Below are 15760 nucleotides of genomic sequence, written 5' to 3'. Positions count from 1 at the left end.
ATAAATTCCGTGTGATGATACAGCATTCCCCCTTTATACGGGAGTTCACGTACCATCTAGTCCCGCCAAATTTTATCCAGGCTCCGGAACCGGCATAGGCTGACGAATCAGACCTATGGCTGGGTCAGTATTCCTGACTGTAATCCGCGTGTGTCCTCGGACCAGTTTGCCTGCTTGTGGGATGAAAAACACCAGATAAACTGGTGGAAAAAACCCTGCTGTCCACGCCCAAGACCGGCTAACTTGGCTATGGCTGTGGAAGATCCTTGAGCTCCTCACGTCGTTGACAGGAATCGAACCTAGGACACTCCTTCCCCAGGCATATGGTTGCGAAGCGCAAAGCCACTAGGCTAACCACATGTTGAAAATGGTGTTAGTAACGACTAGTCTGTGTCTTGAGCCAAAGTCCAGTAAATACTTACTGTTATGATTAGCTTTTCCCTTTGCCTAAGAGTTTTAAAACAAGAATTGAACCTTGGAGACTCACTGGCAAACTCTGGAAAAAAGAAAAAAAAATTGATTAATTCAGATATGGAGGTATGTGGTGAAGTTGTTTGCAGTGATAAAAAATCAGAGGTTCATGTTTGTTTAGAGACAGTTCTGGAAAAGAAAAGAACATATTGAAAGTTCCTGACAAGTAAGTTTAGTATATGCCTTTAGAGCATACAAAAAAAAAAAAGAAAAAAAGAAAAAAAAAAAAGTCATCTGATGCTGGTAAGAATGTAGAAGACAAATATCAATAAGGTAGCAAAATGTTCTGGAGGCTGTTTAGAAATGGAGAAAAAAGAAGTACTGTAAAAGCATTTGGAGCTGATGCAGTTGACTTTAAAACTGAAGAAAATGATATTCTAGATGGAGTCATTATTTGGAAAGATTGTTAACTGAAACAGCAAATGACAGAATGGTGTTAGAAAATATTAAAGAGGAATGCATTCAAGTAGTACATATCAGTTCAATACTTCAGATAGGAAAAGCCATGAAAAACTTGAAATATGGAGAGTTAAGTAGATGATATTTGACCCAAAATGGTTCAGATATGGAGGTATAAAATTTTTACAGTGGCTGCATGCTTAATTTAGATGGCACAATCAGAAGGTCAAATTTTGATTAATTGCAGTAAATCTCTCATGTAAAGGTTGTCCAGAGCAGATTTTCATTTTAAGATGAATAGTTGAGAAATCACAGGAATATAACAAGGATCTATATTTAAGTTATGTAGATTTGGAAAAGTCATATGACAAGGTGTCAAAGAAAAGCTGTTTAAAATGTTACAACTGTGTAATATAAATTAGACATTATATAGAGCTTAATTCATGTGGTGTAAACAGGACATTGTAAGTCAGCAGTTTTGAAGTGAAAGAAGTTCAGGAAGGTGGTGATATTAAATTGGGCATATGACAACAACGTATGATATTTGCTATTCATCTTCTGCATGGATTGCATTATGAAGGAAAGTAGCATTCAACCTTATATCCATATCACAGCTATTAAATTTTGCATCTATAATGATGCAGGTGATGTAATACACGATGAGTCAAAATGATGCGAGTGATTAGAAGCATTTATTGAACACAACAATATGAAACTTGCATTAGTTGAAATGGTAACTGAAATAGTTTTTGTATCTGATTTATAAAAGTTAAATGTGTTCACCATGTGTCGCACAGCACACATCTAAACAATATGTGACTTGTCACACAGAAACCAGCATCTGGTGATCAATTGTTTCTAAAGCTCTGCATATGCAATCCTTCAGATCAACCAAGTTTTGGGGCAAAGGCAGCACATAAACTTTGTTCTTTACATATTCCCAAAACAAATCTAGGGGTGTAAGGTCGGTGACCATGCAGACTAGGCTGTAGGACCCATTCAGCCCGTATCCATTTGTCAGGAAGTTGGATGTTCAAAAGGGACATGACTTCGTGATGGATGTGCAGAGGTATTGGGTCTGTCATTCAGAAGTTGTGGCAATAGCCATATTTCCAACATATCACTGTCCACAATTAGTTACATTTTTTTCAGCAAATATGAACAGTCCATAAACTTCTGTCAGGGCACAAAACACATTTACCTTTGGACTGTCCCAACAGTTGCATGTGGGGTTTCAGAACCCCATATATGAATGTTGTGTCGGTTCACTTTTCCTGACAAATGAAATTTGGCTTTGTTGCTGAAACACATTCTTGACATGAACGTTTCATCCTCTTTGATGTGTGCCATAATGTCTGAGCAAAAAAAAAAAAAGAGGAGCAGGCCAGCTTATCATTTGGCATAATAGCCTGCAGTAAAAGAAACGGCCTACATAAATAGCATAATATTATAGTGAAAAAGAAACTCTTTTGGTTTCTTTTTTAATTACTACATGTTGCATTCTTATTGTTAATCATCTCTTCGTAAAAATAGGCAGAAATAGCTCACATTGTTTTGACTCATCCTGTACTTCTAAATAAATCCAGCACAAATCTTGAGGATGCACCCTCTGCCCAAAATGAATAATTGCTGTTATAAATTTCGTATTAAAACCAGCAATAACAAAATCCGTGAAAATAGGCAGAACTGTATTCTCAGTGGAGAACCTATTTTACTTGTTCTATAGGTTTGAGTAATTTTTAGCTAAGATGACAAATTAAATATAGAAGCAGACGATAGAATAAGCAAAGAAGGTATGATGGAGAGCTAGCTGAATAATTTTATATCAAATAAGAAATTAGTCAGAGCACTAACTATATACAAAATGATCGATTTAACTGTGGGTTAAAAATAAAACATCAGAGACTATAGATAACAGATATGACAGTTCTGAGAAAAATAAGGGAAGTGTACAGATGTTCATATTAAAAATGAAGGTATTCTTAAGAGGGTACCTGACACTGTTGGCATAGCAATGCCTGAGCAAAGCAAACATCTAGTCTGATGCTAATTTACTATCAGGATGGTTGGAAAAAGATCCAAAGGAAGACCCAATATCTTCATAGAGTGGTATAGGTAGAATATTCCTGAAAAGCAGCCTAATTTAGAGGAAAATTGTTGATAGTATTTGTGTAGGGAATATAGGACACTATTGTAGTATTCTGTGCACCTATTGAAGATATATACAGGAATTCAATGATGAAATTTGATGTTTGAGATAGCCTCAAATATAATCAAAACAAGATAACATATTTTTATTTCTTTTTTCTTTTTGTTCCCTAGAGGGTGCAAGCAGTACTGGAGGAAATTGTTGATAGTATTTAAACTGTTTCAACCACGACCTTTAGGAAATTGTTAGCGTTAGATTCTCTCTCTCTATATTATTGCAGACTGAGCTGCTAGGATTGCACTCATGCATTCTGTGAAGTTATATTTATTATGCACTTGTGCTTACACACACACACATACACACACTGAATTAACATGCATTGAAATCTGCATTACAACAACCGTTCATATTATCTGTTTTAAAATTGAAATATTTTAAACCAAGGAAATAAAGAAACTAAGAATGGTCAAAGAAAATCAAAGAATAAATGATGTTTAAAAAAAAAAAAGGGTGTGTGTGTGTGTGTGGAATGAATATGAAATGAGACAAGTGAGCTAACTTAAAAACTCAAATTTTTTTAGTAAAATGAAATTATTATTGATAATTCTATTTTATAGGTCATATTTATAAATTATTTTCTTGTGTTCATCTGTATTCTATCAAATACATGAAATTATTTCATTATTATTATAGCATAAACAGTACATTATATAGTAACTGCCATAGTATTATAGTTATATACTATATCAGTTAACTTCACAAATTATTGTATCTACTAAGTTAAAACAGAATGCTGTTCAACAGAAGGTTGGATAATCATAATCCTGTTGCCATATTTCTATGCTTAATACATTATCTTTGCTAAAATGTTGTTACTTGTTTTATTTGTTCACTTTTATTGTGAGGATGCTTCAGTTTTGTTTAATCTGTTTAATCACGACTTATATTTTTCTTGTTTATTTTTATATTGTGGTATTAATTTCTTTAATTTGCATTGGGCTGTTGAAGATGTAATTAAGTACAGAACTGAGTACTACGTATAGTACAGAACTGAGAAATCAACCATCATATTACACAAATCCTATTATAATACCTCTCCTTGAATCCATTCACCGTCAGGGAACTCGCAACCAATTCTGAAAATACAATCCACTCATCACCACTCCATGCAAAAAATCTGGACTGCACACCCCCTACTAACCATACTCATACACAACTACTTCCACGGATGGCTCCTAGTTCTCCATTTGTAGAACCCCTTTGATATCTTAAAAGTTTTATTGTGTCCCCTCTTTTCTGCTTATCATCTAAACTTTGTAACCCGCAAGCCTTCAACCTATCCTTGTAAGGAGTATTTCACAGACATGTCACCTTGGTCACTTGTCTCTGAATCTTTTCGACCACCTCTTGGTCCTCAAGAAACCCAGGTGACCAAATCTGTGCACAGTAGTCAAGATGTGGCCGAATCATAGCTTACAATGAGGGATTATAACTTATCTTTACTTATTAGTATATATTTCAGCATCCAAGTAATTCGGTGAGCTATTTTACCAACTTTTGCAATATGTTCTCTGAACTTTAACACTTTGTCCACCATTATCTCCAAGTCCCTAGCCTCATCAATTTCCTGCAAACCAATACCATCAGTTTGATCCACCATATGCAACCTTTTCAACCCGAAGTGCATAATGTTACATTTTGCAACATTAAATTGACAATTATTATCCTTTACCCACAATGCCAATTTATTTAAATCCTTCTGGAGGATATCTACATCACCTTTATCAACTATTGCTCTTCCCAGTTTTGCATCATTAGCAAACAACTGAATATCTCCTCTTTAATCTTTTCCTATGACATTGATATACAAATTAAAGAGTAGTGACCCTAGTACCAAACTCTGAGGTACTCCACTAGTCACCATCATTCTCCTAGACCCCACTCCACCATATTTTACTTCTGGTGTCTGTCCGTCAGCCATCCCCCCCCCCCCCTACATACTGCTAGCCTCATATCCATTCACATTCTCTCCAGTTTTTGTAATTTTTCGATGTGGTATTCTGTCAGATGCCTTGGCAAAGTCGAGCAGTATCATGGTGTAGCCATTACCTTTATCCAATTCTGCTGTCACTTTATTATAAAATGTGAATAAATTACTAAGACAGGACCTACCCTTTACAATACCATATTTCCCACTATAGAGTATTACATCCCTATCCACCCACTGTTGTATTTTACCTTTCACCAACTTTTGCAATACTTTAACAACCACTCCCGATACATTAATTGGTCTATAGTTTGTTACCTCCTGACGAAATTTGCTAACTTCGTCAGAGGCAATGCCAATTCTATTGCACACTCAAATAGTACACGGGCTGATATGCCATCCAGTCCCACTGCTGTGTTCACATTCATATTTTTTAATATGCTGAACACACCTCCTGTTCATCTACCTCAGTATTGATATGCATCTCTGTAAAATCATCACCTGGGTGAGTGACACACCATTGCAAAATGATCACTCAGCAACTCAGCTATTTCTTTTGGTTCAGTCACCTTCCTACCATGAGCATTGTTGAAAGTTATTCTATCATAGTCATTTTTCCTCTTACTTGCTTGCACTTTGTACTGCTCATGAGTATGCCGATCACTTTTTTCTTTATGTTTCCTCCACAGTGTTTTCTTTTTTTTGCAACTCTTGCTTTATATCCCTACTCATCCACTTAATTCCAACTTGATTTATCCTCTTGACCTTGGGTATGCAGTATGATACCACTACTCTCAAGCAATCTCTGACCACTTGCCATGCACTACTGACATTCTTTCCTTGTAGCTTCTCAATTGCCATGGCACTGTTCCCAGAAGACTCCTGAGTCTCTCATAATTACCAACCTTGTAGTTGAACATCATCCCTTCTTGACAGAGAACTCCACGTGTTTGGCAACTTCCCAGAAAAAGACTGCATGGCCACTCTCCCTAATTGGAGGCAGTGTTTACCTTGGTTATTGATACATCTTCTGATATTACTATCAGATCCAACACCTTCAAGGTCCTTGTCCTCCTCTATAACATGTAATTATCCCCTAGCAACTGCATAATCCCACTTCCATCTTGCTGTGCCCCCTTTCCTTCATCCACTAGATGTCCCCTATAGTTAAAGTCTCCCATAATAATTGTTCGGCTACACCCATTGTGCTTATTTTCATCTACATCTTCCTGTGGAATCCCCTGGTCTTATAGCAGTACCCAACAACCAAATGTTTTGTCCTATTTGTCTCTATCTCACACCAGACAGCCTCAAATGAACCATCTCCTTCAGACCTAATATCTTCTTTAATTTCTAATTTTCTTGGTTGTAATTCTGCAGCTATCGTCAGCTGTACCCCCACCTCCTGACCCATTCCTTCTGTTCTCCCTGAAACAATACCCTTTACATTCTATCCCTGTAACTGTATCATTTTCAGTCAACCAGGTCTCATTGATGCCTATAATTATTAGCCAAGTTCAGCTTACCAATGCCAAAAACTCCTCACTCTTATTCATGATACTTCTTTATTTGTGTACATGAGCATTATTTGTGTACATGCATTTCAACATTCCTTTGTACCAATAGTTACCCTTGTGTAATGTTATTACCAACCCATTTAAATTAGAGACCTGCGAAATCCCATTCGGCATTGCATAATCATTATTGTAGTCATGATCACCATCACTTAATAATGTATGTTCTGATTATAAATAACACTATAGATGGTGCGTATAACTGCCTTACATTGGATTTAATGTCAACCCGTCTTCTCATCCTCCAGTTGTTACTGCTTACTTACAATTGAAAGTACATATATATATATATATCAGTACATATATATATATATATATATATATATCAGTACATATATATATATATATCAGTCTTTGGAAGGTTCAGGTTATAGCTTATAGGTTTAAGTTTTTTCCTTAATACGTGATCACATGCCTTTTTAAGATGTGTTAAACCTAGAGATCCTTGCTGTATTATCTTTATTTTATTTTATTTTATTTTTTATCATAAGTTAATATCTGATGTTGACAACCTCTGTTTGACCTGAACCCAGCTTGTTTCATCACCAGACTTAAATTCTGCAGTTTTTCTTAGTCTCTTTTCAAGTATGCTTGCTTAAATCTTGCCTGGGACACTCGACAGGGAAATTCCTCTGTCATTCTCTCATTCAATTTTATTTTCCTTTTTTTTTATAGATTGGTACAAATGAGATCTACTCCAATCATCTGGGATTTGACCTTCTGACCAAGTCTTCTGAATTATGCAGTGTAGCCACTGTATAATTTTTATACTTCCATATTTAAGAATTTCAGATTGAATATCGTCTACTCAAGCTGCCTTTTCCTATTTCAGGTTTGTAATGGCTTTTTTTTTTTTCATACTTCCAGTATTGAAATGTACTCAATATTATATTCCTCCTGGATATTTTCTATAGCTGTTTTATTGTTGGTTTCCCCACTTAATAATTTTCTGTAGTTTCTCCAGAAAATACTCTAAATATTTTATTTTTGTATATCATTTCTGTTAAATTTTTTTTTCCCCTCAGTCTCCAAAAATGTTATTACCTTCATATAAATTATTTCTATAATTCCTGAAGTCTATCCATGATTTTTGTATTTGCATTTTCTCTGTTTTCTGAATGCAAATGCTGGTTTATTTTGCAGCACCTTTCAGTGAGATTTTCTCTTTTTTTTCCCTAGATACATTTTTTAACTTCTTGTATCCACAATTCCTTTTATCTCATTTAATGTCTTATTCTTCTATCCTTCAATAGTTTTACCATATACTACCTTGGCTTAGTTTGAACACAATTTCCTTCATAATTTTTCATTCAAATTTTTAGAGTTTATTCCATGTTTTCAAACATCTTCTCCTCACTTTCCAATAAATCTTGTAAATATATAATCTGTTCTGGAGTATTCAGTTTACATTTGGGAGTAGCTAAGTTTCCATTCTTTTTAAAGCTTTCTTACACATCTATAGATACAACAATAGTGCAATCATATAAAACTTTTTTGTTTATTGGGTATTCTCTTCATAAATTTAAGTGTGTGCACACACACACACATAGACTCTGGAGCATGGTGTTATAATGTCTTCCTCTCTGAACAGATTAAAATGAACTATTGGACTGAGTATGTAGATAAGTATTTTTAATGATAATTTGCTACAAGTGGCCAATGAAGGTAGATAGCTGGAAGTGATAACAGAGTTCCAAGTTATAGGAATAAATAAGTTGCTCTTCTCCTGTACAAGGCTTTAATAAGACCATATTGACAGTCTTGTGCCCAGATATGGTCATCTGGGTTCAAAGATGAAGACACATTTGAAAAGATCGAGCAGAGGATACTCAGGATGGTTGCCCATGGAATTGTGCATATGAAAGACATACTGAGGGAATGTGGTTCTTCAGGGGTTACAATCAAGGACAGACGAGAGGAAATGTTAGAAACATATTGGTTCAATCTAGCAGATTTAATACAGGGGTGAGATTTTACATTGCAGATGCAAGAACTCATGGTTAGTCCTGGAAAAAAGTAAGAGTTTGTGGTTAGGAAGCACACAAGGTTCAAGTTCTTCTCATTGCACGTGTTCAGTATATTGAAGGAACTACCCATGGGTGTTGTGAGTGCATCTGGTTGTGATTTCCAGCCTGGTTAGTCACGTGATTAGTGCACCTGCTTTCCAACAACAGGTCATGGATTCAAATCCCACTGTGGGCTTAATGTTTGTGATTGTCTTTAGGTGGGAGATGAATTTCATTGCCTGGTGTGAGACCACCACCTTGCTTATTGGAGGCGCCTGAAATGGCTTGAAAAAGTTCATGTTTGGTCTCTAGAGCAGGGTTTCTGAACTACGGAATATATATATATATATATAATTGATAAAAAATGGGGAAAAAATCCTTAGCCTACTCAATGTACAAATGTACTAATAGGTTTGCTAATAACTTTTTGTGGATGAGAACCACATAAAAAATCTTCATTGAATGTTTTTTAAAAATTATGTTAGATCTTTAGGTGTTATTTGTTATTGCCCCCCCCCGTTCAGTGCATGGACGAGGGGGGGGCATCTCTTGATGACTTGACTCCCTGCATAATAATGTCTTATCTGTGTTTAGATTATAAATCCAACTGGTATTTGTCATTAGTGTGAGCCCCCCCCCCCCCATTTTTAGCAAACATTTCTGGAAGGTCTTCTGCTGTTGATCTCCATGAAAAGCAGTTTGTCATTTGTCCTTTTTTACACTAAAGAATTTATTTCCTTCATTAATTGTACAGATTTAAATAATAGGCATTATAATACCATTGTCCAGATTCACAGTTTGAAATTTGTTCAAATTGCTACTTACTCTACTTGAGAACTTCTCCTATTCAGCTAATTCATTTTCATATTGGCTGTTAAACCTTAGTAATCAGTTCCATTCTGTGATCTGTTCTGATAAGGGATGGAATATTGTCTAAATGTAAACTATTTTATTGTTTTAAAAGGATCACTCTTAACCATTTTTCTCTCAGAAATATAAATAAGTTCAGCACCATATTTTTGTAATTTCTATGCTAGTTGCATGTCGATGCATAGTAAGTCAGTGTTTATCATCAGTTCTGTTTCATTTGTTCTGGTAGTTGTCTTTTCAAAGTGACACTCCAGCCTACTTAATTTATCATATTGTCATAGTGCATATTTTGTTTTTTTCTAAATAGAAAAGAGTATGATCAGAAGGATTTCAAACTCCCAGATTACCCTCTTCCTTTCATGATTACCCTCTGATGTTCCCTCTACTACTGTCTACACAGTAGACACTCTGAACAAATATGCCTCTGCAACTTGCTAACATTATTAGTTTGTCCACACAGCACAGACTGAAAGTTACTAATTAAGAGTGTATTAAGTTTGAATTGGTTAGAGTAATATTGGAGTAGAGACATTGGAGAAATTACTAAATAAAATAAGCAACAAGTGTGATTTATTTATCATGTAGTTTGTTTTTATAGCACATTCATAAATTGACTGTAAATTAGAAATTCTGAAAGCAAAAATTTTGTACTTGTAGTTACTAGGTGTGTGCACTACCTTTTTGACCAGTGTACATGTGAGTGCCAACTTTGCAGCTGAGCTATAAGTGATAGATCTTGCACTAAAATATATTAGATTGCATTGCTACCTAAGGTGCATAATATATATATTTAGACTCGCAAAATTCTCTTTAGGCAATAAAAATTCTAGAGCTACAAAAACATCCATACTTTGTGCAAGCATACAACAAGGTATATACTTGTTTTTTACACCTTTCTTTTGTGAAATGCTTTTTTATCTATATCCGTTTTAATATTTTGCTGTTTATTTGTACTACTATGATCATTTACTGGCACATTATGACCACAGTTATCCCCTTGTTGCTCCATAAATCACCAAACCAACCAACTGGCTGTACCCTTTCTTGAATTCTTTCACGCTACCTATACCTCACTGCCTCCAAAGGCAACCATTCCATCTATATAACTATATCAAGTTGTTTGCTGATATCTTTGTTTTTGATATGATTCTAATTGTGCCCTTCTCATTCTGCTCCACTGTATATTAGAATGTATGAACCTATTTTAACTGTTTCCTTGTTTTAGAGATGCAGCATGTTTTTGTTATGTTTTTCCTTTATGTTTCTAATTCTTTGTTATCAAGCTATATTGCATTCCAGATGTTCATTTTTAAAATATATTTTTCTTCTTCTTCTGCACATGCATGTTTATGTTTTAATCTGCTTTTGCTTTCTTATGTCTATTCTGTAATGAATTTTTCTGAATATAAGCTCTATATAAAAATGCTCCCAATTGCATGAAGTTTGCTGGGAAGCATTTTCTTGCATGTTTTCCCCTGAATATTAATTTACAATATGCATAATAAATAAATCAGTATTGTGATACTGATTCACTCTTCATTAAGATATGGGCATTCAGTTTTGAAAAAAATGCAAGTGTGTGTGTGTGTGTGTGTGTGTGTGTGTGTGTGTGTGTGTATATGAGCTATGCATAATTTTTTTTTTTTCACTCCCATGCTAAAGTCTTCAGGACTTACATGACAGTGCCTTATATAAGCAAGTGATATGAGAGAAGTGAAGAATCTCTTAATGAGTTCTTGAAGAGCTAGGAATCATGTTCTCATATTCCTTGAGGAAAATGGTATGAGGAAGATTGTTCCCAAGGACAGGTGTGTGTGTGTGTGTGTGTGTGTGTGTGGAATGAAGCAAGAGGATGAAAGTTGGTTTCCTGAACTTGGAGCTGAATAAGAGCATGTGCTCCAGCCATCTGGAGCACATGTCAGGAAGTCTTTTTCTGATATCCTTCTGGTGGAAGATCAGAGGGTAGTTTGTGGAATAGTAGAAGGAGATTTGGCTTGTTTATCTAAACAAGAGTTGGAGGTTCCAAGGTCTGCCTTATGTTTAGGAAATATTACCACTTCCATCAGGAGGAGGAAGAGAAGAAGAAAGGGGGGGGGATAGAAACAAAGGGAATGAATGTAGTTTACAAGTTTTGCCATAGCTTTGACAAGTCCAGGAGGCAAGTTTAGCGCAATTTGGCCCTTACAAAGTTTACTTTCAATTTTTTTTTTGCAGTTGTTACTGGATATAGTATAAACTGAGTAAGAAGCTTTGTTATTTGGCACATTTGGTGGAAAACCAAGGCTTAGGTAATGGTTGGGGATAAGGAGTGGAGTGTGTAATAAAGAAACTCATCCTAGCTAGAATAATTTCATTTATTAGATTAGAGCAAGTGCTTGAATCAGGAGAGCAGAAGCAATAATGAGACCATAGAAATCTCAAGGGTCGTCCCAGTAGACACCATTGTAAGGCCATGGGAATATAAGGCAGATTGACTGGGAGGAAGACAATCTCCAGAAAAAGAAACATGAACAAGATTATAGTCAGAATTGCCAAGAAGAGAGCTAACATAAATGATGTATTTGAAATCACAGTTAAGAAAAAAGGTCCAGGGTATTGGGAAAATATTTTAATTTCAAATAAAACAAATAATTGCTTGTGGTGGTTAATGCTAGTTACCATTTTACCTCTTTTAGAACTAGTAAACTGAGATTCCATTTGGTGGGTAGGTTGTAAACATGTTTACAGATGTGAACAATTCACATTAGGAGAAAGGGAAATTTTTGTATGTATACGTGCATACATTCACACGAGAGAGGAGAGGAAGGGAGTGAAACAAGACTAGTCTTGCTAAGTAATTTTCTTAATGTTTTCTTCAGTTTTATTGAGTACTTAAAATGATTGATATTTGAGAAAATGACTGGTGTATACATTTTCAAATATTATACAAAAGATGTGTTAAAAGGAATTCAGCTGGGAGTTAAGCAAAACATTTCAAATAATTACTGCATTTTACTTATAGAACATTTTAATGAAAGCAAACTTTAACTGAATCATAGTTATTCTGAATGTTAATTTGTAATTTTTTTTTTCTTGGTATTATTTTCAGATGATTGTTGGTAGGTTTGCACCTCAGTTTTCAGGATACCAGCAACAGGACTGTCAAGAACTAATGGCATTCCTCTTAGATGGCCTTCATGAAGATTTGAATAGGGTTAAAAGAAAACCATACATTGAACTGAGAGATGCAGATGGAAGACCCGATGAGGTACTGTTATATAGTTTTCAGGTTGTTTTTATTGTTACAAGATTATGATAGTTGTTGTGGGCATGGGTATTTCTGAATGTCATTAGGTGGTAGATGACTTTCATTACTTAATATGAATCCATCACTATTCTGATTGAAGTCCTGAATTGATTTCAAAAAATTCCACATTTGGTCTCAAGAGTAGATGTATATTATTGGAATCATTAACTTCACTCAGAATACTCATGTGCTGTTCATTTGAAACCTTTCATAGATGAAATTTCCATTAAAAATAACTTTCTAATTGAAATTATGAAAATTCTTTTGTTGTAAAGTTAATGATTCCACTAAATAATCGTGTAAATAATATAGACTCCTATAAATATTCTGTTTTCACATTTTAATTGAATTTAATTGAATTTAAATAGGAATATGCAGAAAAGAACAGTTTTCATAGGCAACTTTTAGACTGAAATTATTAAATGTAATAAGCAGTGACAAAGTGGCAGAAAATATTAAGATGGAATGAGCATGTTCACTTTTGAAGATAGAGAAAATGTCAGAAATTTGAAATGTAGAAACAGAATAGATACTACTTGACATGAATTGCTCACAAAGTGCATAATTTAGACCTAGTTATAGAAATTCAAATTTGGTTATCCCCACCTCCCAGCAGTATAGCCTGTTTCCACAAACTGGGCTCTGGCAAACCTGGCAAACATTGCTGCTGTAGAAGTATATCTTTCATCACCTGGTGAAATACCACCACCTGAGGTGGCTGCAGCCATGTTTGGTCACTAGAAAGAAGAATTCGGTTTCTTCCCCTCCCCCCCCTCTACCACTCGTCCCACGTGTAATGAGTGACATCCTCGATGACATACCAATCTCTCTGTAAGGGGGGGGGGGGTAGAGCAGTAAAACCGTTCTGCAGGCTTGGCTGCTGGGTAGTACATGGGACAGACCAGTATAGTAAAGAATCTAGAGGCTTCCTGATCAGCTAGCATCAAATCCATCCTACAACCACGTATTTTGGCAGCTCATGATGACTAGAGGGAGACCAAATACTGTGGCTGCAGGAGAAACTGTCAAGGACAGGAGACTGAGTTTCCTCTGCTTGGGTGGTATGTTTGCAAGTCTGTCACCACTCACTGCATGCCCCACTTTCTCTTTATCTCTTCGTCACTAAATACAATGAACCACAGCCCAAAGAAATGCAATTTTATTACAGAATTTTCCCACAAAAAATAGTTTAAAACACCCATAAAAAACAACAGAAATCCAACAAAACAACCCTAATTTTTACCAAAGTTTTCACATCCACTTTACCAGAGTCCATGGCCTAAACAGCAATATAAACAATGTGCACCACCCCCACCAACAGTCATCTAAACCAGAATACCATTCCTATCAGAATCCCAACTAGCAACTTCCACTGTCCACCTCAACTGCCCAAACTACACATTACACAGCCCTTTCTGCCACAAGGGCGGCACTTGTGCATTCATCAGAATCAACATACCATGCCAGAGACTGCAAATCCTTGAATTCCCACTTTTTGATCTGCTTTGGCTCAAAAAAAATTGTGCCTCAGAACTAACAACTATCCTTTATCGTCTCTTCAATCTATCCTATTCAACTACCATCTACCTTCCATCATGGAAACAGATCCACATCCAGTCCATCCCAAAGAAAGGTGTTAAAAGTCAACCAACAAACTACCATCCAATTGCTCTCACTTTTGTTCTCTCTAAAATTATGGAGGTCATCAGCAACCAACTCTTGAACCACCTAGAAACATACCAACTAATTTTTACCAAAAAAAAAAAGTTTCCACATCCACTTTAACACAATTCATGGCCTAAACAGCAATATAAACAATATGCACCACCCCCACCTACAGTCATCTAAAGTCAGTAACCAGCAGCATGGATTCTGCCACTCACGATCTGCAACTGGTCTTGCTTTCACCACTCACCTCTGGACTCAAGCTATGGAAAAATTTGGAGAAACTCACTTGGTTGCACTTGACATTTCAAAGGCATTGGATCGGGTTTGGCACAGGGCCTAACTTAAACTGTCATGATTTGCCTTCCTAACTTTGCAACTGGATTGCGAACTTTCCCACTGGTTGCTCACTACATGTCATGGTGGACAGTTTACTCTCCTGAGGTTTCCCCACCAATGCAAGGGTATCCTCCAGGTTTTTGTTCTTTCACTTACTCTCTTGTATATAAATGACCTGCTTTCACAGACCAGTCCTATCCATAGTTTTGCTGATGACAGTACACTCCATTCCTCCTTTTCATCCAGCAAGCCTTGTGGTGTTCAGGCATTAGAATCCTCAAGATCTACCATGATCAGTGACTTGAACTCAGATCTACTAACTATATTCCAGTGGGGCAAGGACAACTTTGTAAACTTAAATGCCACCAAAACTCAATTTTGTCTGATCTCTCACAAGAAAGAGCCCCCCCCCCCTTCAGTAATACTGAGATATCCGAACATGATCAGATTTCTCTTCTTGGCTGACCTGCACTTCCAATCTTTCCTAGCACAACTATATTTCAACTATAGCTTCTGCAGCTGCCAAAAGACTTAGTGTACCTTTTTTTGCACAAGACACTACTTCACAACTGCTAACCTTATACGAAGCCCAAATTTGCTCAGCCATGGAATATTGTTCTCATTTGGATTAGCACCAAAATTCTCTAAGATTACCTGATTCTATTCAAAAGAGGGCAATCTGGCTAATTAATGATCCCTCTCTCATGTACCCACTTCATTCTCCCTCTCACACACAGACGTTCAGTTTCTGCTTTGAGCCTCTTCTACTGATACTTTCATGGATAGTGCTCTACTATTATTCCTTCAAAATCATTAAAACAAGAGCTGCTTGTAACTAACACCCTTTTACAATCCATCTTGAAACTCACCCAATCAACTTCACTGCCTCCTCCTTCATCCCATCTACTTCTGTCCTTTGGAACAGATTCCTCCTTCTATTCCTCTTGCCCACACATGGAACTATGGTGTTGTAAGTCTTGTGGCCTTTCGTCTGCGTATCATATTTAAAAAATA

General features: G+C 36.1%; 1 protein-coding gene across 2 annotated transcripts in view; it reads left to right on the top strand.

Moving 5' to 3' along the window:
- LOC150108440 (ubiquitin carboxyl-terminal hydrolase 15-like) overlaps positions 1–15760 on the top strand; it is a 337668-nt gene that overhangs the window by 145426 nt on the left and 176482 nt on the right. For both annotated transcript variants that reach the window (XM_090390782.1, XM_090390781.1), the window contains one exon: positions 12545–12703. In XM_090390782.1, coding sequence (XP_090246908.1) covers positions 12545–12703 — 159 coding nt within the window. The remainder of the gene's footprint in view (positions 1–12544; positions 12704–15760) is intronic.

This window comes from Typopeltis vanoorti, chromosome 3, assembly GCF_054136105.1.
Source record: "Typopeltis vanoorti isolate ZY-2024b chromosome 3, IOZ_Tvanoo_1.0, whole genome shotgun sequence".
NCBI lineage: Eukaryota > Metazoa > Arthropoda > Arachnida > Uropygi > Thelyphonidae > Typopeltis > Typopeltis vanoorti.
The sequence above is the reverse complement of the archived record's forward strand: the minus strand, read 5'-3'. Positions and strand labels throughout refer to the sequence as shown.